The sequence below is a fragment of the Acipenser ruthenus genome, chromosome 6, assembly GCF_902713425.1.
Source record: "Acipenser ruthenus chromosome 6, fAciRut3.2 maternal haplotype, whole genome shotgun sequence".
Classification (NCBI taxonomy): Eukaryota; Metazoa; Chordata; class Actinopteri; order Acipenseriformes; family Acipenseridae; genus Acipenser; species Acipenser ruthenus.
Genome location: NC_081194.1, coordinates 2,363,119 through 2,388,061, shown reverse-complemented (window position 1 = coordinate 2,388,061; position 24,943 = coordinate 2,363,119). Strand labels below are relative to the sequence as shown.

Genomic DNA, 24,943 nt, shown 5'->3' with positions numbered 1-24,943 from the left:
CCTCGCTATAATGCCCTTCATTATAACAAACCTTCGGACATAACGAACCTGGCTCCTGGACCCCAAATAAAAAAACGCACGGGATGCCACCTCCACAGTGAAGTCAACTCTTTTGTCTTAATAAAAAAATTCTATGCCTCCGAAACGAAAATAATTTAATGTTGCACAAAGCTGGAAACTATATTGATCGTTTGAAAAAAGTAGTAACGCAGGCATGTCTCTGTCGTGAATATAGGTTGGCTTGTTAAGCAAACATGCAGCAAAGCAAAATTGATTAAAGAAAAAAAAAAACGAAATTTAAGGATCCGATTAACTTTTCATGTTGGGATAATCTGGAATAAAAACTCAGTTTGAGATTCTTGCATGTTGGATTAAGATTTGATGCACGTTGAAACGATTCGTGTCAGATTGATTTTGAATAAATGTTCAGCTTCAATTCAGGATCTGTGCTTTTTGTACTGCATTTTAATTATTTAACAAACAGGATAAAGCACAGGCAGAATACTGCATACCTGAGACGAAGAGGTACATGAATTCTACTTTTATTAACTTACATTAACTTACCAACATCTTATCGTTCATTTTGATTGTCCTTTCGCTATATCAAACCCCTCAATATATTGAACAAAAGGCTTGGACCCCAACAGGTTAGTTATACTGAGGGTGTTCTGTAATTGGATATTCTAAATTGGGAGAAAATAATAAAAATAATTGGTGACTACTAAATTAAAAAAGCTATGCCTTTTTTCACCCACATGAACAAAACAGATACATTTGGGTCTCAGAAAATCCAGTTTTGACTCCACGTTTCCAAACGAAATCACATTTTAATTAACACCCTTTTTTCTTGGTTCCAAATCAACATACAGCATATTGTACGATTTGAATCCCAGGCATATTTGAGAAAGCAAATGGAAACACAGACATTAGATTTCAGGATGAATGCTGGTGTCCATGCCCATGAGCCCTGCCTTCCTTACTGACGACGTATCTATTGCATTGATAATCATAAGCTGGAGTTTCATTACCGTTTCTCAAGCTCAGGTTTTCACTCATTTCATCGTGATCACATGGATGGGTGAAGTCGAAGATGCTTTGGCCAGTAAGCTCCACCTGTGGATAATGTTCACAATTACTTTGATTTCTCTGACAGCCGTTCTAGATGATCTGATTCAACAGGCAAGTCAGATCCGTACAGTACTTGCTGACCATGATATTTCAGTTTTAAACACTGCAGTGGACTGATAAACAGGTATACATCTGAATGCAGAAATAAGAACAAACCATCTAAATCTTTAGATCCAAAGCCACGTCTTTCAGAATCAGAAAGACCATCGTTTGGATGTACGGCAGGGCTGAAAGGGGTGCAGGTATATACAAAATAAAAGGTCAGAATGCTTCCTACTCCTTTGCAAAGTGGATCATTTATCGACAGGGGTGTAACGCTATACTAATGTCACAATAAGAAACGTATCACGATATGCAGGTCCCCTTATTATATGTATCACAATACATGTGATGGTCCAGATTTATCTACCTGTACGATGCATAATAAGAACAAATGATCATTTAAAGATGGACTATTCTGGTAAAAAAAAACAACTATTCAATATTAAAGAAATGGAGGGTATGCATTCAGGCCAACTATAAAACACCCTTATTCTTCATTCAAGAACCATTTGGTGAACTACAATGAGCTACATTGTCATTGTGCTTTTGTTCTTGTAGCACGACACAAATGATGTACACTTTTATTACGATACAATGTATTATTGAATTTTAGTTGCATACATTATCAGGGACCTGTGAGAGAAAGAAAACAGGGGGAGCCGGTAGGGATTGGAAAATAACTCGTGTCAACTGAATAATCACTCATTCTGTATGCGGAACTGGATTTGTCGGTTTAAAAATAAAAATCTGAAGTTGCTGTTTAGTTCCTCTCAGTAGAAAGTTCCTATTAATATGAAGCTCAGAGACGGGTTTCCGTACCTGCGTGAGGCCCATGATTTTGTTGATGTTCTCAGAAAGGAAGATCATGTCCCCATCCTGTGTCACCACGGCAATAAATCCCTCCAGAGCCTTCAGGTACAGGCCGTCCATCTGCTTGTTGCTCTCACTTTCATTGTCTGGCCAAACTGCAACACACACAGAGTCGTTTCAGAGTCATTGGCCGCTTCATTTGAAACCTCTGTGTCTATTACAAAAAAGTCTAGAAGGAATGGACCTGATAGGACATCTGGAGCTCGAGTGCCCTGTTCAAATGGATGTGTCCTACGTTTTTGTGTATTTATTTATTTATGAAACATTCACTTCTAATGTTGATTTTGTTGTTTTTTTTGTTTTGAGAGAAAGGTTATATAACCTCTCCGCAGCTCTAGTCTGTGTGTTGTGTGTTGTGTGTTGTGTGCTGTGTGTTGTGTGCTGTGTGCTGTGTGTTGTGTGCTCTGTGCTGTGGTATTTTTTACTAACTGAGTAAAGCCTTTTACATGAGGTGTAGGCAGGTGGGGCACAGCAAATCCTGACCACGGCACACTAATCTCTGCATCTATTTACAGATCTGACATCTCTTATTTAAATAAATCACCAATGGATTAAACCGAAGAGGGCAAGTTCCAATTTTGTAATAAAATGTCAGTTTGTATTAATGTATTATTATTAATAGTGAAATGGGTAAGCAGGGCCACATTGCTAGTACATTTTTATAAACAATATTATGTAATTTATACAATTTCTTCCTTGCTCGAGTGAAATTTGAACTCAGTCTTTCTTAGTTTCTTCTATCAAAGATGTTTGCAGTATTACTACACGTTCTGCCACTGAATGTTTCATAGTTATAAGGTTGATTTCTTGCTTGAGAACTTAAATCCCCATGATTGACCAGCAGAGTTCATTCAGCAGTGGTTCGATACACACAGAGATGCTAAGATGAGCAGTGGTTCGATACACACAGAGATGCTAAGATGAGCAGTGGTTTGATACACACAGAGATGCTAAGATGAGCAGTGGTCGATACACACAGAGATGCTAAGATGAGCAGTGGTCGATACACACAGAGATGCTAAGATGAGCAGTGGTTCGATACACACAGAGATGCTAAGATGAGTAGTGGTTCGATACACACAGAGATGCTAAGATGAGTAGTGGTTTGATACACACAGAGATGCTAAGATGAGTAGTGGTTTGATACACACAGAGATGCTAAGATGAGCAGTAGTTCGATACACACAGAGATGCTAAGATGAGTAGTGGTTTGATACACACAGAGATGCTAAGATGAGCAGTGGTTTGATACACACAGAGATGCTAAGATGAGCAGTGGTTTGATACACACAGAGATGCTAAGATGAGTAGTGGTTTGATACACACAGATGCTAAGATGAGCAGTGGTTCGATACACACAGAGATGCTAAGATGAGTAGTGGTTTGATACACACAGAGATGCTAAGATGAGTAGTGGTTTGATACACACAGAGATGCTAAGATGAGCAGTGGTTCGATACACACAGAGATGCTAAGATGAGTAGTGGTTCGATACACACAGAGATGCTAAGATGAGTAGTGGTTCTGCCTTCAAACAGAAGATCTCGATTACATGCATGTCACCCTTTTAGTAATTAGTAGGACCTATCACTAGAATATGACTATGAAAGCAAGCCCAGCTTCAAGCAGACGTGAATATTTATATTGGGATATGTACTGTTTACTGTTCTTAAATAGTTTCAGCCTCTTCTATAGATGTTGTATTGTGTAATGTTTATATTACCCTTCCTTCATGAATAAAAACAGCACCTGATTAATCCCAAGACCCAGGATGTTTCAGGAGTGAATTTCCTGTTGATGTGTCCTGTTTCCTTTCAACAGAACCTCTTGGAAACAACGCACCCTGGCCAGCACAAGGGATTGTTCGCACGTGGGTATCGAACAATCCAAAGACACACCGGCTCTCTTTGATTGTTAGTCTTCAAACGTCTCTTGTGTAAAGCATTTGCAAATCAAGACCTGTACAATTGATTTAGACTTAAAAAACAAAAAAACATACTTTTGCCCTTTTGAGTTAAACCTAAAAAATTAAAAATATATCTGAATATGTTTTTGGAAGAATTAGTAAATCTTTAAGGAAGTGATAAAAAAATAAAAAGTTTCGTAACTAAACAGAGGTCAAATTCAATTTCACAGACACCCCAAATAATACGGCTGCTATATCTTCTTTCTAGCAGATCCATTTTATTATTATTACCATGACTGTAAAATCTTTGATTGCATCCTCTTTGTTACACAGTGGTGATCTAAACAGTGGAGCAAAACAGGTGTGTCATCTTAAACTTTTTGTGACATTGAAACCGGGAGTCGATCAAACCGCTGTCTATAAAGACTCACATGCTGTTACGTACGCTGGTGTTCTCAAAGACCCCTTCTTTACAGATTAAAACAACAGCGGTATTGATACGACACCACTCGTATTTATTTTACCTGGCAGATCTTTACTTTCATTTTCAACAGACTGCTTCTATTCAGTTGAACCCTGTTTATGGCCTCTTTGCAACCGTATTTTTAGATAGAACCTTGAGCTCTGTCAATATCAGCAGCACCCCACTGGACTGGAATGCAAGCAAAGACACATTCGAAACATGTCCCAGCAAGCATGTTACTGAAGTACAATACCAAAAATGTATCCAATCATGCATCTCAAAAAACAAAGTTTATGATGGCAGCATGTATCACACTGCCAGGCTACTGTCTGCTGTGGAATGTAAAGAGAATTCTACCGTGATGGCAGTCTGTATCACACTGTCAGGCTACTGTCTGCTGTGGAATGTAAAGAGAATTCTATGTGAATTAGTTCATTCTGTTTGAATCTGGATTTCATTATAGTCCTATTTTATAGAAGATTGAGGGATCATAGGAGAACTTTATCACAGCCACAAAAAAAAAAAAAAAATGTAGGTAACCTTATGTACTAATTTTAGGGAATATGTATTCACAAAACTTTTAGGAATGTTAGTGTTTTATAACTTTCTCTTAAACAGTTATTGAACAATCTAAATAAACTCTAAAACAGTTTGTGGTGGGGTGCCCCCGCCCCTGTGTGTATTATGTATTATTTTGTTGTATTATTATTTAAATGTACTGCAGCTAGTTCAGAATGCCGCTGCCAAGATCTTTACCAGATGCAAAAAACATGATCACATCACCCTCCATCTCGCCCGGCTGCACTGTCTGCCTGTAAAGTTCAGGAATACTTTCAAAACTCTCCTGCTCACCTACAATGCCCTTCATCACACAGGTCCCAAGTACCTCCTCAACTTGCTGACCCGCTATGTCCCTGCCTGCAAGCTGAGGTCCTCCGACTCTGGCCTGCTTGTTATACCCAAGCAAAAGTGCACCACACTTGGAGAATGCTCGTTTAGCTTCATGGCTCAGACTCTTTAGAACTCTGTCCCAGCTTTGGTGCGTGATGCTCCCATCGTCGCTCGCTTTAAATCAACTCTCAAGACCCACCTGTTCTCTCTTGCTTTCCATGCTCTTTAAGCCTGATATCTGCTATTAGCTGCTGTGTTGTTGCTACTATTTCATGTATTATGCTATTATCATGTATTATGCATTTTTCACTGTATTTAATGTATTATACATTATTTTTACTGTATATCATGTATTGCTTTATGATGATGGTCCACTATGAAAGGCGCTATATAAAATAAAGATTGATTGATTGATTGATTGATTGATTGATTGATTGATTGATTGATTGATTGATTGATTGATCCCTCGGCCACAATATAAAAACCAACAGCTTTGGCTGAACTTGGTTAGTGTGTTCAGGGGCGGAACGAGAGTTGCGAGTGAGCTTAAAAACGAAACCAGAGAATAACAATTGCTACTCATGCTAGTTTAGACCAGCACAATGCTGTTTGTCCCGTGTCTGTTTTGTTGGTCTGTTTTGGCCATCGTGCCTTTTATTTTCAGCTTTCATACCCTGCAGTACTGACTGTCTGTGTACATTCTCTTCTGGGCTGACGTCACCATCTGTGACACACTTGAAAAGGTTTTGTGAATTGTAAATTGATTCAAGTGTTAAAAACCATCTTTAATATAAAAAAAACCTTCCTTAAAACAGTTGTATATAGTATGCAGAAGGGAAAAAGCTGTTTATTCTGTAACATACTGTACAGTATACATTACTTAAAAAACCTACATGACCGTTTCTATGTATTTATACAGTAATGTTATTACTATAGTATTATAGTTACAGAAGGCTGTTATTTTATTGACATAAAAGGTTAATCGTTTGGTCCTCATTCCACCTAAAATTCCATCTGGTCAGAATTCCTGAACATTAGACCTTCAGCTAATCTGCCAAGTGCATGACTGCCATGTTTGACAGTGCCACAGACTTAAATAGGACTGTGCCAGCAATCACTTAAGGAGTCATTAAATATGGACATGAACAACCTGTTCAACCTACTGCTAACTCTTACAAGCATGCAGCATTGAAGCTTTTTTAAATGATTTTAAAAACGCAGCCCAGATTTTCCGTGACTGGCAAAACTAAGCTGTTCTAACACTGAAAATGTCATTGACTGCCAAATGACTTAATCACTGAAAAAATGTGCCTGGCAAATGACCTAAGCACTGAAAAAATGTGCCTGGCAACTGGAGAGCTATCAAAGCCACATGAGGGAAAGCGTTAAGGTTCAGTTACAGAGAGACGTTGAATCTTCTAGGTATGCGTTTTACTTGTTACTATAGCGTCCTGCATCTCGTCCTGTTGAATTCAGTTACAGAGACATTGAATCTTCTAGGCATGGAAACTTGTGGTCTGCCATGTTTTCAGGAATAAACAACTTCCATGACAGGAAAGCACAGCTATGTTCATTTTGCTTCTTTTTTTAGGTTTGTTACAGCATGTCCCAGCAGAAGCAGAGGTGTGCGATAATAAAATGGTATGCAGGCTTCTTTATTCCTCCACGCTTGCAGATATTTTAATCTCAGTCAGGCCCATCATCATCATCATCATCAGTACCTACCTCCTGAATAGCACTCCAAGTACAGCTCAGAGAGGAACACATGGAAGGAAACTGTGGGTTGTATTTCTATCATCACGGACCTATCTGTATTTCATGCTTGCATATATGATTAGTGAATTGGTTTGCTTCGCTATCTGGAAGGCACTCACTCTAGTTATCAGGTTAGTTAACTTGAAATGAGTATAGCTTGTAATAAACATGTTTTATTACTTAATTGTTGCATCTCAGTTATGGGATTCTGACACTTGTATGTGTGATGTGGTTAAAAGCTCTATAACCACTCCTGTAAATGAGCCTGGGTCTTCAGCACAGTGGGTAAGACGCATGTTTGCTTGTGTTGTAAAACTTTCATTATTCATCCCCAGTCTGCCCCCAGCTGCATACTGGGATCATAACCCAGTTGTAAGGTCTTTGTGATATTTCCCATCCCCATCACTTTTGATGCAAGAGATCTGAAATGATTACAGTATCACAGCCTTGGGGCCAAGCATCCAGTATCCCAATATGGGGGTGATGTGATTAAATACAGGAACAATCTAGGTAATGCTGTTATTTGTATATGTAATCACGTCACTGCAGAAGACCAGGCAGTATGTTCTATGCCACCTGGTGTGATTTATTGTGAAAGTAATTGTTGCCTTTTTTAAATGAATTGCTTAATAATACGATATGGCAAAATAGACACTGGTGACATTTTGTTAACCCAATTTTCTTCCCATGTTGTTGGTCTGTCTAGCCTTTCAAAGAAGCTGTCAAATTTCCGCAATGTGGTTTTTAAACTGCCTCACGTAAAAAAGATAATACTTTCCTCTAAATGCCACTGTGCTCAGTGGAGACATATGAAATAACACCGCACATTACTTATATTGTAGGCATTATGTAACAAAAAAAAAAAACTTTTCTTTAAAGACTTTAAAAAAAAAAAAAATTGGGAGTCCTGTGGTCCTGTTCATGGTGAGCACGCAGGATTGTAAAACTTGTTTAGCCTCATTTTCTTCTCCAAATTCTAAGGCATGACATCTCTATTTTAGCGAGGTAAAAACAATGCCAGTGTTCCCAATTGCTGGCGAGTGACACTCCTGTTTAAACTGTATAATGGAGGGAAATGACAGAAAAGCCCCAGCTGAAACGGAGAAAATGTAATTGACTTTCCTTTCCAGAATTCTCTTTGAATTCCTGCACCATGTGTCCCAGGATTGTAGCATTATAAATAATGGCATGTTACAAAGCATAAACAAGCATATCTCTTCGGACCCCTTGGACTGCCAGCTGTGCACAGAGATTAGGACCATATTGAGAAAGACACATACTTGGCTTCTTTCATCTTGAATCAGGAGCAATAGGAAATCATGTATGAAGGAATTCAACGCTGCACTGGGGTTTCACCCTGTTGGTTCGCCAATACAAATGGACGAGTTAGGGATCTATATAGGAAACTATGTTTTCTTTCGCACAGTGAAATAGCATTGTGACAGAGAGAGCCCTATCACTGGTTCTTGCGTGGATGTGTGCAGCTGAGACCGGAACAGGAGACGCGTTGATAGGCAACCAATTGAGCAGTTGGGCTCTGAGCTGATCTGGAGGTCCAGAATTTGTCTGGGAGGCGTGCCCGGGGAGGCTGCGTGGAGCTCAAAAGGCATCTGCTCCACTCGAGGAACTCAAGGCTACTGCACGGACCTAGCCATACAGACGGGTGCTGAAAAGTAGGTCAGTCTAGGGGATGTTGATTCCAAACAATATAGAGAGGGTTTGCCTAGTGTAGTAGGTTCCTGGAGCGGGACGTTCCTATTAGTGGGACTTGTGCTCGCCTTGTGTGGCAAACTTATTTTTAGCTTTCGTTATATTTATTAAATCTGACACTAGGACTACCATTGCTGGTACTCTAGTGGCAGCACCTGTGTTGTAATTAAATCTGCATGCCTGTGCGGCACGTCAACACCCAATGCTCTGTGTCTGCCTCAGTATTTTTCAGTGACGACCCACGCACGTAACGTATCCCCTGTTACATATATCAAGTGTACGTTGCAACACTAATATTTCCAAACTAATACTAATTGCATACCCACTGTTTGGGATTGGGGTTTGTTCAGGACCTGACATTCAGCAATTAACAAGGACTTAACGAGGATGAATCATTGACTGCAAGCTTTAAGATTGTATCGTAAAGAGCAATGGTAATATGAATCTAAATTAATGCATTACCCTTGTTTTTTAGGTTCCTATAGTCACGTCCTTGTGACTTAAGCACTGCTGTGGCATCCAATTACATCTACCCTCCAGGCACAGCGGGTACACCAGAGTGTAACCATTAACCGGTCCCCCTGCAACACTCTGTCCCAGCATTTATAAGAAATACCACATCTGTTCCATGTTTTATTTCTTACTGATGGATTTCTTACATTATTTTTGCTCACATACAAGCGTACACTTTCAGAAACGTATTTCTCAATGCAAGTGCAAATAATCTTTTTAATAACACATACCAAAAGCTTTCGTCTCCAAGCAACCTAAACTATTTCTATACTGTAGGGAGCTGATGAAAATGAAAGAATACTTGGAATAGTTTACCAAGTGCAATTGCTACAACTAAACCTCAGGGGTCATTCCAGACACAATGATCAGCTGCCTGGGGCTGACAGTGTGCTAGCTAGAGACAAGCCTTGAGGGGCTGAATGACCTCTTATCGTCTGTTAGTAGACCCTATATATGAACTCCTTTTACATGTATTACTTAAGGGTAAAGCAGCAATGTTCGTGCTCTAACAAGTTCTGAGCTGGTCTTCAAAGCAAAGGGGTATAAGTCCATTCCTGAATCCCTCCCACCCGGCTATGCATCAGTTGCGGCTCGTACTGATTGCACTGGCCATCGTTTGGGCAGATATTCTTGGTGAGATGTCACTGCTTTGAACATGTACAGCGGATTATCTCGAAAGCTATTCTCTTTTAAGAGGAAGCACCCGGGGTAAACCGCTGCATACTGTACAAGGTAGTGACATCACATCCTGTGCTGCCCTGTTCGACGAACCAAATCAGAGATTTCACTAGTAGCTGCGGCTGCTGAGTGCACAGAGCGGGGGAGTATGAGTCGGGAACTTCAGAGTGGCAGTGCGCAGATATTGTGAGATTGTTCTTACTGGAGGACACAAGCTTGCGAGTTCTCAGGAAGCTGATGGCCAGGCGCATGATGGAGGCCTTGTCCAGGTGTGAGCTCACGTTGTGGGGCAGGGGGAGCTGGTGGGAGAGCTCATAGAAAACCTCGGTCTCCTTGCTTCTGCGACATCGAGCGGCGTCTCTAGACTTCTCCTTCCTCCTTTCCGAGCTGCTCCTGACCAAATAAAGAGAGTTTTAAAACACAGCATGCAGTCGATGAGCTCTCACATGCCCGTACTCACTTCACTTTCTTAATATCCCATCCTGCATCCTGCAAGCTATCAACTCTACAGTACATTGGGTTGGTAAGCCACAATACTTACATTGTCTAATTATTCAGATAACCAGTAATCCAACCAATGCATTATTTTGTCTGTTGACTGTTGGAGCAAAATATAAATTGATTTTAGATGGCTCAGTCTAGATCTGTTCACAAAACAATAATCACGGTTGCCACTTCTTCACACCACACTGTTTTTGGCATCCTCTGGGATGGCATACCATTAAAAAGGTTCTGTACTATAAGTATACTTGCAATGTAAGTTTTAATTTAGGTATACTAGTGCTTAATGTGTCCTGTGCATTGCACAGACAAGCTAAATAGGGACGTGTTTCAAGTATTAAATCTCATAAAACAAACGAATAGCTGCTTGACCACCTGCAGAAGTGAACTCAGTAACGTCAAGCTCTAGTATAATTTAAAACAAGTTTGTTGAACCAGTAAAGGGCACAGTACTGTGTAATATGATTTGTGGGACTCTTTCAGGACCCCTGGCAGATGAACTCATGATATTTAGAAAGTAATACAACAGGCACATTTTTCTTTTCTGAAACATGTAGCTAGATAAGCTGCAGCTGGTTTAACAGCTAATGCTGTACAATACTTTTTAAGCTTTACCATGGGTTTAATTACTCACACTGGGGCTAATTAAACAATAGGAGTCATAGGCTTAGGTGTAACTAACCAGGCTGGTAATTGTGCCTGAAACAGCTTGAACTGCAATGATGAATCTTACCTGGTAGCATTGGCTGTTGTTTATACTGCAGTATGTGTGTGTTAGGATTGAGACTCAAAATCAAATTAATTTTCAGTTGCAATCCTACCAGCCCTGCACCAGCAAAAACTGTAATAAAAGTATGGTGAAACCCTCTTTTATATTCTAATTTTAAGTGGTTTAAAAGAAACTCAATATATAGTTTAGCAATATAGCATATTGTACAAGAGCCAAACACTGCTCTCGCATTGTTTTCTATAGAGGTCAAACGTTCCGTTATTACTCAGTAACGGAATGGCAAATAAAAGCACGGCTGAGAGATGACACAATCAATCAATCAAATTTATTTTGTATAGCGCCTTTCATGCCAAGGCATCCCAAAGCGCTTCACATTATAAATAAATATACTATACAATAATATAATATAATATACAACAAAATATCAAAAAACATCCAAAAACAAAAATGGAAAGAAAAAAAAAATACATATTAACAAAACTGTAAAACAGGTGATCCCCATCTACAAAGAGGAGTCTGCATAATGATGTGTTTCAAGCTTTCATTAAATGCATTTATTGAGTCAGCTTTACAGATTTCAATTGGAAGATTGTTCCATAATACAGGTGCATAATGACTAAACGCTCTTCCACCACAAGAGCTACTTTATAATGTGAATAAAAATTTCTACGTCAGATTCTGCAAGACACAAATAGACTTGAGTTATATTCCGCAAACGATAATAAGCAGACTTCACTACAGTTGAAACGTGATGCTGAAAACTAAGAGTAGAATCAAATAAGACTTTTCACAGCTTGCGAAGCGCTGATGGGGGTCATTGGTTATGGGATTTTATTTAGAGCCAATTAAAAGAAATTCAGTTTTATTTACATTTAACCGCAAAACATGTTTTGCCATCCAAGCCCCTATTTTGTCAAGGCAAGTTGATAGTCTGAAGTTTATGTTTACATCATCAGAACTCTAATTATTATACTAATTAATGACACCTGTTCTAAAACCACTGCTTACTGATGAAACGCTTCACAGGGTCGCTCGAGCCCTGCTCTCAAAAAAGACAATGATTATTTCAGAGAAAATAAATAACATTAAAAAGCTGTAGTGTAATGGTGATACAGGCATTGCTGTGGCATGTTCCTCAGTAATAATGCCCCCTCATTCTTTATTGACTCAGGAGTTCCAATATTACCTTGTCACACACCACAGCAATGCCATTATCATGCAAGTACAGTACATTGCGCAATCAGCACCCATTTGAATTAGCAATGAAGCTGACCTAGAGAAATGAATTTAAAATGCTTTTGTTTTCTTCAAATCAATGATTCCAATTATCAGGGTCTAACTCGCTGACTCAGATTATGTTTGTGGCTGTATTTGGCAACCAAGCTTTTGTGGCTGTTGTGGTACCTAAGCCCTGTGTCGCCCCACTTCCTAAATGCCACGGGCTATGCTGTATAAACAGAAGGGAAGTCAGACAGTAAGACAGACGTGTCTCTCGCTTGACTGTCCAAGAATGTGCCTTGCAAACACTGCAGGCTAGCTGGGAAGTTGGCAGCTTTGTAATGACTAAAAAAAAACTGCCTTCTCAAACCACAGTGATGGAAACAATACAATCAACGTCAGTCCTGTCAATGGACTGTCCGACACCAGGACACAGTGTAGTGCACATTTTTTCACCTCAAAGAAAATTGTGTGAAAAAGACAAGATAGCTGTATGGTTTGCATTGTGCTTAAATTCTATGATATTTGTTGGAATAGTGTTTATTATTAGGATTAGTATAAATCTGTTAACTTTTTAGCGTTGCTGTTACCATGGTAACAGCTCGGTTGCAGGTTTGCTTGTAAAAAACAAGTATCATTTGTACACATGCATTTTCAAATCTTGAATACAGTGTTTTCATTTTCTGACAAGCACGCCAATGTATGCATGTTAAATGGCTGAAATAATACAAAAGCATATATGGAAAGGCTTCGCTTGGCCACTTCTTTATATTTAAGACGTGGGATCTCTTTGGTCATCGTACACATTACTAAATATACGGAAATGAAAAACCATCATGAAAGAATATGCGTTCCCACCCCCCCCCTTCGGTTTTTTTCAGGAACGAGTCAGTTTGTGTTCACAATGCAGTTTGCAAGTGCACTCGGATCGTTTACATAGTGTGTGAATCAGATGTTTAATTCTGCAAGGCATATTGAAAGATGACAGCTATTGATGTATTCCTCCGGTTTGTAATATAGCATGTTTTAGATTCTACTGTGGAAAAAAGCACTGGTGAGCACTTCGCTAATTTAATGAATACATTTATTGAATGCCTACAGTAGGAGAATGCAGTTTACGAAATTCTGCATGGTTCTCCTAATGTCCGCATTAAACAAATGAATTTGAGAAGATTGAATATATTTTACTATTTTGTGAGTTTTGTCAAGTTCGGCAAGATTTTGGTGTCTGACCAACATTTCTACCAGAACTTCATTCTTGCACTGTCCATGTAGTTCACGATTTCCAGATTTCCACAGTGAAAAACAGGGAGGTTTTTTTTTTCCTTTAATTTACTGACAGTGGCAACTCTGAAGTCAAAAACAACAGTAAAATAAAACAATAATAGTTTAAACATTAAATATTGGGTGTATTTGTTGCAGATGCTAACTCAATATTTTATTTATAGCTTGTCATCTCATCAAAACAAAGCCAGATTAAAAAAAAAAAGGATCAGCTTTTACCATTTAAACATATGGTAGACACATAATCAGATTAAACAAATAATCCATAAGATTGTTTATTTTATTTTTGAATGGTGCTAACACACAACCTAATACATTACTCTGCTATTAACTTGCTGAGCAGGGTGATACGGTTTTGTACTTTTATTGGGCCAGTTAAAATTGTATCCGGACCAGTAAAAACACTACCTCAGTGGCCCAAGGAGCCAGTAGTAAAAAATCTAAATGTAGAGCCCTGTCATTGATACTGTGAAGCAGTTTTTATTGTAGGTGCATGTTATAATGTAACACAAGTGTATGTCAGTGTAAAATATATTAAAATGATTTATTTTATCAAAATGAAAATAAGAATGTTTTTGTGGCAGGTCCAGGTAATTAATGTTAAGCGCTGTAGTAACCACACTGGAAGAATACAATACTGGAACATGTGTCAAAGCAGTTTCTTTAATAATGATTTTATTAATTACAAATCTGCCTTGTGCTTCCTTCAAAACAGGGTCAAGCAAGTGTTACGGGATTACCAGAGTTACTCTTGAGCAGGCAAAACACAGAAACAGCTTTATATAACCCTGTCACTCATCACAAGTGCACCTCAATGCCTGGGATAGTGCAGCAACACTTCAGGTCCACTACCTTGCCCTGTCGGTTATGCAACCTAACAATGGAAGATAATTAGCGATGGATTCTTTAACCCTTTAGAGAAGGGAGGCCGACTCGCAGGAACCTGCTGGATACAGTACTGCTGGTTTATAATCACTGGCCTTCTCAACCTGGGGGACATCTGTCCTAAACCCAGACTTGTGAAAGAATTAGAACAACAACAGCAGCAGCAGCAGCAGCAGCAGCAGCAGCAGCTGACAGACACCCTCAAAGAATATATTGTACGGCTGAGATTAGAGCAAGCTGCTTTGTGAAACTTGATAAATACAGTACAAACTGCACCACAGTACTAGTCTCTGTTAGAACCAGCTCTGATCGTATTACTGTAATCTGCACAGTGGAAGCAGAACACGTGGGTTTTAAATTGATTTATTAATGTCATCATTTCTTTAGCGAATGCATGCAAACCCTCTGTAACACCTTCTGGGAGTCCAAGAAAAGCACAGCTCTTGCAAACAGAAAATGGATATTACTTTCCCCGACCCGTGTACTATCAAACAGTTCCCTTATTTGAATTTACTGAAATGTGTCAACAAAATAAATAATATTTTCAACATTGTATGTGAAATATACAATTGCAATGGGGCATTGACAAAAGCAATCTGTTGCCGGGATCAATATTATGATAATATATATTTTTTTAATTCACAAAATGCATTAAAAATCCCAGAAACGTATTTGTTATACAATTTAATATGAAAGCCCTAAAACTAAAAGGGGAACTAATATTGATATGAGAACCTCTTTCATGTGAAACCTAATGTTAGTTTTTATGTGTGTGTGTATACTGTAAACAGCCTGTTGATGAGGCTGATAGAAATATGCCCAGTTGTGCCTTCCTGCCTTTCTTAATGCTTACTGTATATGATGCATGATTCAAAACTGAAACAAATGATTAAAACACACCAAATCACCTGAAAAACAGATGGAGGAATGAATACAGTATACAGGGGTGGGAGCAGAGTAAAGTAGCCAAGACGGAAAATGTATGGTGCTGAGTGAAGCAAGGCGAAAATTTTTAGCAGTTTATATACATTACAAATACAAAGCAAATGTGTATACAACCTACAGAAACAAACACACTGCACAATAATTGCACAAACCATTTCACTTTCCAAAACAAAGTGCAAACAGAAACAAAAAAAACCTCTAAGTCATGAAGGCATCTGTCAAGCAAATACAAAATAAACAAAAACAACACACAAGCCATGCTCCTGCTTCCTTCAAACCACAACTACAAGCTTATTACTGTGCTCAGAATACCTTGTTTCCAGCGAAATGCGGCTGCTCGTTTTCACTGCATTTTCAGGTACAGCTAACCATAGATATTCTATTTATTTCTATTCTATTAAATAGCATATCTTTGAGCTAACCTTGGAAGTATTTTTGCGCTATGTCAAAGGTCAAACGGTCAAACGGTCAAACATCGAGTCGCTATTGAAACAATGTATCAATGTTCTATAAATGTGTTGGCTGCAAAAAAACGTAAGCAGCAGACATACATAGATTTTTTTTTTAAACAACCTTGAATGACAAATTCAGATACATTTTCAAGTTTTGTAAACCTTTTAAAATTATGTTGACATACTACTGAAAAGGAACGTGCAATTTCCATATTTTGCTGCCTTTAAATCAATAAATCGTACACACGGGGAGGAAAGTTTAAATGACAGTTTTTTTATTTTTCTTTAGATTTCTAATACTACGTAGAAATAAGTATGAAGTTTTAAAACCACAGACACCAAATTATTAGTAAATTGTAACATCATATATGCCACTGACTCGCTAGGTCAATGTACAGACAAGTATAGGTATAACTCGAACACCAATCATGAAGTCGATATTTGTTTGACCCCGTTGCCATGGTAACCAAATGCACAGCTCTGATAAAAGTATGACTTTACAGTGTAAAATGCTGTAAGGAAAATAAAACGCATAGTTTTCACGGTAATTGCAAGAAGCTGAAAACTTTTCGTTTTTGCTTACAAAATCGGCTCTCGGCTCGCCAACACCCGCCATTGCTACAGTACACATTCCAAACACACACTCATTTTTCACAGTTCTCAAAATATTTTTAAGACGGAAAACCGTCTATGGAGAGAACATCCCACCCCTGAGTATGTAACAGAAGCCAGTGTCTATTAAACACACACACACACACGCTCAGAAGCGCTGGCCTCTTCTAGCTAGTAGAGTTTGGTACAATATTGGTGTGTCCTGTGCCCTACTGTATTTGTTTGCTGCTGATGAAGCGATACAATACAGAGCTGCTCAATGGTGTTCTTTGCTAGCAGCAGTCAATCAGAGACTCAGACAGTCAGCCTGTGCTGAAATCATGTATGCTACTGTACTGGACAGCAGTTCTGGCAGCATTCCTGCACAGGAATTGCGGCCTTATCAGATAAGGCAAATATTTAACTAACGAAACAGCATGGGCTTGCTGCTGGAGAGAATCCTTTCATTTTACGGGTGTTATAAAAAAAAATGTAAAAATCACCAGGATACTGGCATCAATGGCCTTTAAAATGTAGAGAATAATCGTTAGCCAGGGGTTCATATAGTGTTGATTAAAGGGACTTATGTTTCCCAATATTCAGACGTAGTTCATAAATCAATTCTCATTAATGCTTTAAAAATGCCATTCGATCCCGAGTACTACTTCAGTTTTACTGTTGCTGCCAAATATAGAGATTGCATTGTGAGGCTATCTCTTGCAAGGGCACTGTTATTTTACTCATAAGAGATTTGAGTATACATACATACTGTTCATATGAGAATAGCAATCAGCCTGCAAGTGCTTTGATTGGTCTCCCGCAGAGGCACAGAGGGATGATGGTCCCTGCAGAAGAAGCAGGCACATCCTTCTTTTGATCCAGCCCCCTCGCACTGGGTTTTAAAGGCTTGAGAAGCCAGCATTCCCGCTCTGATTGAAAGAAGATTGACTGGGTTCCCCAGTAGCAGCAGCAGCAACAGCAGCAGTAACTACGCTAAGATATATAACAGATACTAACCCTGTGGCTTGAGGACAGCCCTGTGATGAGCAGACTGGCACCCTGCCAATCACAACACAGCCACAGCAGCCAGCACTGTGACACACAAGCAAGCTGGCTCACCACACTACCCTCAATACCACCCTGCCACTCCGAGAGAGAGAGAGACAGAGACAGAGAGAGAGAGACAGAGAGAGAGGGAGAGGTAATCTGTCCTTCAGTGTCAGATGGCATTAAAGATTTCATGGTGCTCTTTTCCTAAAGGTCAGGGGTGTTAACCCTGGTGTGAAGTTCAAATACAGTGCAGACTGAAACATTCACACCCTTAACTCTCAAACAAGTCATACCCTATATACTGGGAAAAGACACAAAAAGCAACAAACATTAAAAGATTTAGCATATATTGCATTCATTCAACTCCAAAAAACAGGTTGAATTGCTGTGTTACAATTTATAGCACATTGCAAAGCTCCGAATCCAGAATTCAGCTGTTTAATTTAGAATAAAATATACGTTGTACCTGGGCGAGGCTCGTGGGTTATTCGACCTCCGCTTTCATAGAATAACCACAGCACTCTGTGAATGTGCAGGGAGTATCCTTTTTGTATAGATATTGAAGAACCACGGCACTCTGTGAATGTGCAGGGGGTATCCTTTCTATATCGATATTGAAGAACCACAGCACTCTGTGAATGTGCAGGGAGTGTCCTTTCTTTATAGATATTACGTGCTGGAACAGTTAAAAATCTGAGTGTGTTTGCAACAGACAAGCTATGAAAGTTCCAATCTAGCGCATATCTTGTTGGAATGTGTTTTAAGAGCGAAGGTCCTGGAGTTGACACAAATCGCTGGCACCATTGTCCAGAGACCAGCGGGGTTCTGACTGGGTCAAGCTATTTATCAGGCAGTATTTGTTCAGGAACTCTGTCTGGCAATTATTGCAAGCTTCGAAAGACAAAAGAAAATGATTTCAAGGTTCAGGTTCATTAAAACATTTGCTTACAACAGAACAGCTCACCATAGATCGATGCCAAGTCACGAGCCAAAATAAAAGCAAAACTGTATATAATTTTAAACCACAGTACAAAGTATTTGGCAGGCCTCATCCTTTCCATTGTTCAGGTTGCCATGGACACTGTTTGAAAATTAACAATGCTTCAGAAGGACATCTACAAAAGAACAATGAATGAGAGGTTTTATTTTTAATTTGTTGTGATTATTATATATTTTTTTTCTTATCGCTGACAGGAAGCATGGTTCCTTTCTGACCTGCATCTCCGTGTTCTGGTAAGGAAATGCGTGCTCGACAAAGTACAAGTATTGTTCAGCAAAACATACAGCATCCTGGACAAGAAAGACATACTCCCAGCACAGGCACACAGGTTTTATTAAGTACAAGGGGTTGCAGAGTTGGTGGCTGCCACTAGGGTACCAGCAATGGTAGTGTGTGGGAGGATATATACAAAAACAAACACTACAAAACAAAGCTAGAAAATAAAAAGTGGTCAAGGTCTGCTCCCACTAAGAGGAACCTTCTACCTGCGTAAACTAAATTAAACAGGGGTGGGATTACAATTCCCCTAAAATAATCCCTATGATGAAGCTAAGATCCTGGTTAAACACACAGTGATCGTTTGAAGCTCACCCTAGTTTCACACCCACGTGAGGGTTCTCCTCCTTCACCTCCAGGCTGTGCAGACAAAGCAAGAAGTCTTTGCAGCCTCTTTTTAAAGACAGGTGACAAGGGTGAATTGATTGTCAATTCTTCAATTGACACCTGGCCACCTGCTGCACATCCCTTTCAATTAGGCAGGGAGGGAAGCCGAACCTCCCAGCCCTGCCATATCCAACACTTGGTTTAATTTCTTTAAAAAAATATTTAGAAAAATCTAAGCAAGTCCCACCAAACCATATTTATAATTAAACCACCAAATATACATTTATTTAACGGGGCAGGCCTCACCCCTACATATACACTATATAGCAGGGGTCGGCAACCTTTTAAGGGTGGTGTGCCAGATTGTATTTTTTTTCTCCCAAATTAAAGGTTATACATGCCACTGACAAAATTGAAACTAACCTGTAAGGACTGTACGGTAGTTATTCATAAAGTATGTGATGATAAACTATGCATTCACAGGATCCTTGCCTCTGCATTTCTTTACTAAGGCATCCGGATCGGCTGTGTATTTGGACTTAAGCTGCACACAGGTTTGTGAGAGCTCAGTTGTCAGTCGGCTCCGAGATGGACAAAGAACAAAGTTCATGTGTGAAAATATCTTCTCACAAAGGTAAGTGGACCCGAATGCTGAAAGCAAAGTAAGCAGTTACATTTTACAGGAAGTGATGCCCAACAGGTCAGAATAGAGGCCCCAGGATCTTTTTCAATGGTTTCATTCTAAACATTGATGACCACAGGTCTGAACTTCTGAACTCTATGGGCTGCATTTGGGAGAGCGGTTTGGGAGAGGGGAAGAGGGAATGAGCTCGCCCCAGGTTCGGCTGCCGGAGCGGGGCTGAAGCGAAGCTGAAGAGTCTCGTCTCCCACAGAAAGCGCAGCTCCTCTCTCAGCAAAAAAGTAAATACATTAGGAAAGATAACCACGTAATAGGCCTAATATTTATTTAGTTATAAAACAAAAGCTGAATAAGATTTCTGTGTTATAAAGTGCCAGCGCAGCTTGACTGTCATTCACAAGACAAACTCACGACTGACCACAATATTGATCACTATTGAGATCCACAATCCTGCAGTTTTTATATTTATCACTTAGTTACTAAATAACAGGAAGAAAATGTAATTGTGACAAATTAAGCATAATTATGAATGCACTGCAGCTCGTATATTATGTAACAGAAACAACCTGAACGTTAACCCACTAGATTTGTTTTAATTTAATATTTTTATAATTGAAGTTGTATGATGTAGAAATAATTACCATTCAATACTGATCCTCTGCCATCTTGCCTAGCACAGCATTCTGCTTTCTATTTACCTCTCGTGCGCACACGTGGGAGTACAGGAGTGTCCACTGAGCTGCGTAACCACATTGGTCATGTGATACGAAAATATGCTTTGCGTTCGTACATAAAGGTCGGCTCTGGTCCCGGATTGCAGGCCTTGGGCCACATCGAAACGGCGGCCTAAATTTGGCTGCCTTTTCTTCTATGGAGCGTTCACAAAAGCGTTCATTGCAAGTATGAGTCTAGGTCCATTGCAGCCTAGGTGTTACTAATTTAGGACCTGACAGGAACAAACACCTAGACTAGAATGAGCCTTCAGGGGGTACCTTAGTTGTGTACCATTGATTTTAGAACCATACTCTCTTATGAACTCTTTTATAAAAATGCTCAGCTTGTTTGATTTGCATATCTTAAAACAACAGAACTTTACCTCAAAATAATATTTTTTTTTTCTGTATTGCCAGCATTGTCCTACAGCTAGATAGGTACTAGATGACAGGGAAAGTGAAGAAAAGTGAATGTAGCTGAAAAAACTGGATTGGTTCTACTGCAGCAGGGTTTTCAGCAAAGCAGGATCATCAAACACAACACAAAATGCGTGTTCATTTCATCAGACTGTGTGCATCTCAATCTCTTGGTAGGTCTATTGGTAGATTTGTTTTCTTCTATCTGAATTATGAATAACAGCATCCGCAAGTGAAACATGTTTTCATAGCAACTGCAAGGACACTGCACTGTGACTTTCATTAAAGTGGCAGAAGGAAACAGCTTACAAAAGAAGCTACTGTATGTCTGCACAAAGAATGAAGACCATCAATTGGGATCTACGAGATGGACCTGCATTCATTTCAAGAGAGCTGCCAATATACATACAACACCGTTCTGTGGATAGCAACGATTATTTTGAAAGCGTTATTTGGGTTCTGGATCCTTCACTGTAGAAAGAGCGATGTTACAGTATACAGGTACACTGTGTGACTGCACAAATACGCAGCTCTAGACAATCAAGGGACACGTGCATATTACGCCTTATGAATTCCCAAATCCAGTATTGGAATAATGCCCAAACGGGAATCAGGTGATAGTAAAATGAGAACATCCATCTTTTTTTTTTTTTTAACTGCATGACACAAAACTTTACTTTTTACTGTAACTGTCCCGTTTATGAATAACCTAGAAATGCTGAACTCTGTCCACAGTGACGCAGCACTCACAGCAAGCCAAGGGAGGTGTCATTCTGTGGTCCAGCTCCTCACTTTCAGTAGCTGTGTGTACTCTAACTCTAACGGTGTTTGTCAAAGAAAAACAGTACTTATTTACTGTGCCTCTGTGTTTTGACAGTACACGTTATTTCTACATGAAACATGCACTTACTGTGCACGTGACTGTGCTTCCTAGCTGAGAGAGTTTCCAGCATAACGGGAGGTTATAATAATAATAATAATAATAATAATAATAATAATAATAATAATAATAAGGTCAAAAGAGATAAAGCAGAATCTTCTACAATCTTAGCCAAATGCAACTGTCTTTGCATCTCGCAGTATCAGGGTGGACACTTTTATCACTGCCCTTAGCAAAGCTGTGGTATACTGTAGAACACTGTTAAGTGTCTCAGCTTTGTAACTCTGCCTTAAATCAGCCATAAATTCAGCCCCTTTCAAGCATGCATTAAAAGTCTACAACAGAAAACCATATCCCTGCTGTGCTCATCAATGTGCTGTGAAATGTGTAAGAGCCCTGTGTGCCGATGTTCTGTATGTAAATACGGTGTGAAAAGCCAGTACTGGGAAATGCTGGTGGAAATGGAATTGCAAAGACCAGGCTGTACTGGTTTAAAGAAAAACTTCCCTTTGATGTTAAAGGTCCTGTAGACAGGTTGTAGACAGGTTGGCAGGCATGTAGCTCATTATCAAAACAGTTAATCTTGTTTAATACTAATGATTTACCTCAATTATCTAAATAATCTACTCGTTTTATAATCTATTTGTTTAAAGAGAAAATTACTTCAGACATCTTCAAATAACACTGAAGTGTTTGTTTTCTCTTCCCCTAACCTTTCAGTCATGATGTCTGGAATTGCACTTAGTTGCTCCAAAGTTAAGTTTTATTAATTTTGATCAGCACGTATGCTGGGATTATGAACAACGCGTGCTAACCAGGAATTTGCTAACCAGGTATTATGTTACTACTTGTCCCCCATTTACTGTGCTGAGAATTTTTTTTGTCCTGTTAATTCAGAATTTTACATCACCCTATAGAATGAACTATATTTGCTTCATAAAGTTAAATGAAACCCGTTGAATAATGTTACGATAACATATTGAATTAAATACCGCTTTGTAGTTTTCCATATAATTGAAAAATGTGACATTTCGAAATCTATCATGAAATACTGTACTACTATTATGGCTTTTGTGATATCATTTTGTAGTTTCTTTGATTACATGATGTTAAATAAAAGATGTAAATTATGTTCATAAGTTTTTTTGTTTTGTTTTTTGTCTCAATCCTAAATTTCTAGGTGACGCAACACTTTTGGCCCTAGCTGTACATATATAGGTTATTAACTCATACTAGGTATGCAGGTTATTAACTCAGTATCTGATCAACTGCAAAAGTCGACGAGTGAAAACAAAGATGGGATGTTAAGATCAATAAAATGGTATATTAGTTTCTGATACCCCTCACACATACACACATACACAGTGGGACACTCCGAGAGGTGAAGAGGCACAAACAGAGCAGGTGTACCACAGCTCACTGGACTGCATTCAGACAAGAATGACGGAAGGACTTTACTTACAAGATTAGAAAAATTAAACACATCTATCAAAATGCTGGCCATTCTGGAGAGGAAATACACTTAAAAAGAGACAACAAAAACCAGCAAGCAGTGTACGCCTGGGCATCAAAACCATGACAGCTATTGTACCCTAATCCAAACAAAGCTGACATGTTCCAAGCTAAAGCCTGTACAAGCATGTACACAAGAGTACCTGCGATGAATTGTGAATTACATTGCATCTGAGAAGCTCACATCTCAATAGATAAAGAGCTATCTACTCAGGAATAGGTTTCCTTTGTGAACCCTGCTTTAATACATGCACACAAGAAAGCATGAAAAAAAAGAAAGATTACATTTCTGCCTCTAAGTCTAATGCCAGGAAAGTTGGGATGCTGATATGAAATAGCATGGCCACCACACAGTAAAACAAAACTTTATACAAATCTTAATTTGTTACTTATGTCTCCAATACTACTTTCTGACTAGCAGTAGTCTGCTGTATTTGTGAACCTTGTATATGCATCCATTCCTGTAATGAGTACAATCATTATCAATCCCATCAAACTTCGTGCAATAACTGTTGATGACCCACTCTGCACTGTTTTTGAACATTCTTTCCAGCTGGAGATACCTAATAATTATTGCAGCATGCAGCTTTTATGAAATTATCAATTAATCAACTCAAGTTCTTTTCCGCCACCATAAAAGCAACTAGCAATGAGACCAATCTGGGAATCACTTGCATACTGTTAAAATAAAACTGAAATAATAATTAAAAAAAACAATGATCTAAAATCAAATCTTTTAATGCTCCCAGTGTGTTTCCAAATGGTGCGGTTCTCTTAGTATATGTTTGCCAAATGTCCCAGCTGCACGCCAAGCTGCAGTAGTGAGGTCAATAAAAAGCTCATATTCCTCTAATCAAAGTAGTGAAAGTCCTTGTGAGGATCTTTTATAGAGTTTTGCTTCCTGTAAGTCCTGTAATACTTTCACTCTGCACAGGATCGCTGCTCCAGAGCTCTCAGCTGCTGCTTACTGAGCCCCATGTGACACTGGAGTGAAAGAAGACAATGAGGTCACAGGTCACAGAACCTGCGAGGGTCACCACTCTCTCTCTCTCACGCAAGCTGCACTTGCCTTGGCTAGCTCACACTCACACAGAACTGTTGATACTGTACTTTCCTTTCTATAAAGAGGCTGTTTCATTCTCATACAAGTCTCAGTCCAATAAATAGCAACAGCCTATACACTGTAACGGGATGAAGCACATGCTGTATAGTTCACCTAATGTATACATTTATTTTACAAATACAACATACATGATGGTTTTAATTTGTTATTGGTAGTTTTGGTATTTTATTGAAAGGAAATCAGGGCTGCAATCTTACTCATATCTAGACAAACATTTCTGCCGCAGCATGTTTGCTTGTGGGGGTGCTCTTCCTGTATTTCACTAAGCACTGATAGTCTGTTCTTCCAAACTAAAGCAAATTAAAGTTTGCTGCTGAAAATACCCAGTGATCACGTACCACTGGTCATCCATCATAACAAAGTGTAAACAGCATGTCATTCTCATCCCCTGGAAACATCTACTCCTGTCAGTACAGCCCTTCAGCATTCAAAGCTATTCCAGG

General features: G+C 39.1%; 1 protein-coding gene across 3 annotated transcripts in view; it reads right to left on the bottom strand.

Moving 5' to 3' along the window:
* The window catches only part of LOC117410553 (endothelial PAS domain-containing protein 1-like), a 68,511-nt gene that overhangs the window by 30,060 nt on the left and 13,508 nt on the right, over nt 1-24,943 (bottom strand). Inside the window, exons 2-4 of one of the 3 annotated variants that reach the window (XM_034017171.3) lie at nt 10,159-10,349; nt 1,990-2,135; nt 1,029-1,113 (exon numbers count right to left, since the gene is read on the bottom strand). In XM_034017171.3, coding sequence (XP_033873062.1) covers nt 1,029-1,113; nt 1,990-2,135; nt 10,159-10,349 — 422 coding nt within the window. Of the gene's footprint in view, nt 1-564; nt 676-1,028; nt 1,114-1,989; nt 2,136-10,158; nt 10,350-24,943 lie in introns of those variants that run through there. The other 2 variants (XM_034017172.2, XM_059024823.1) reach the window with 2 other exon arrangements.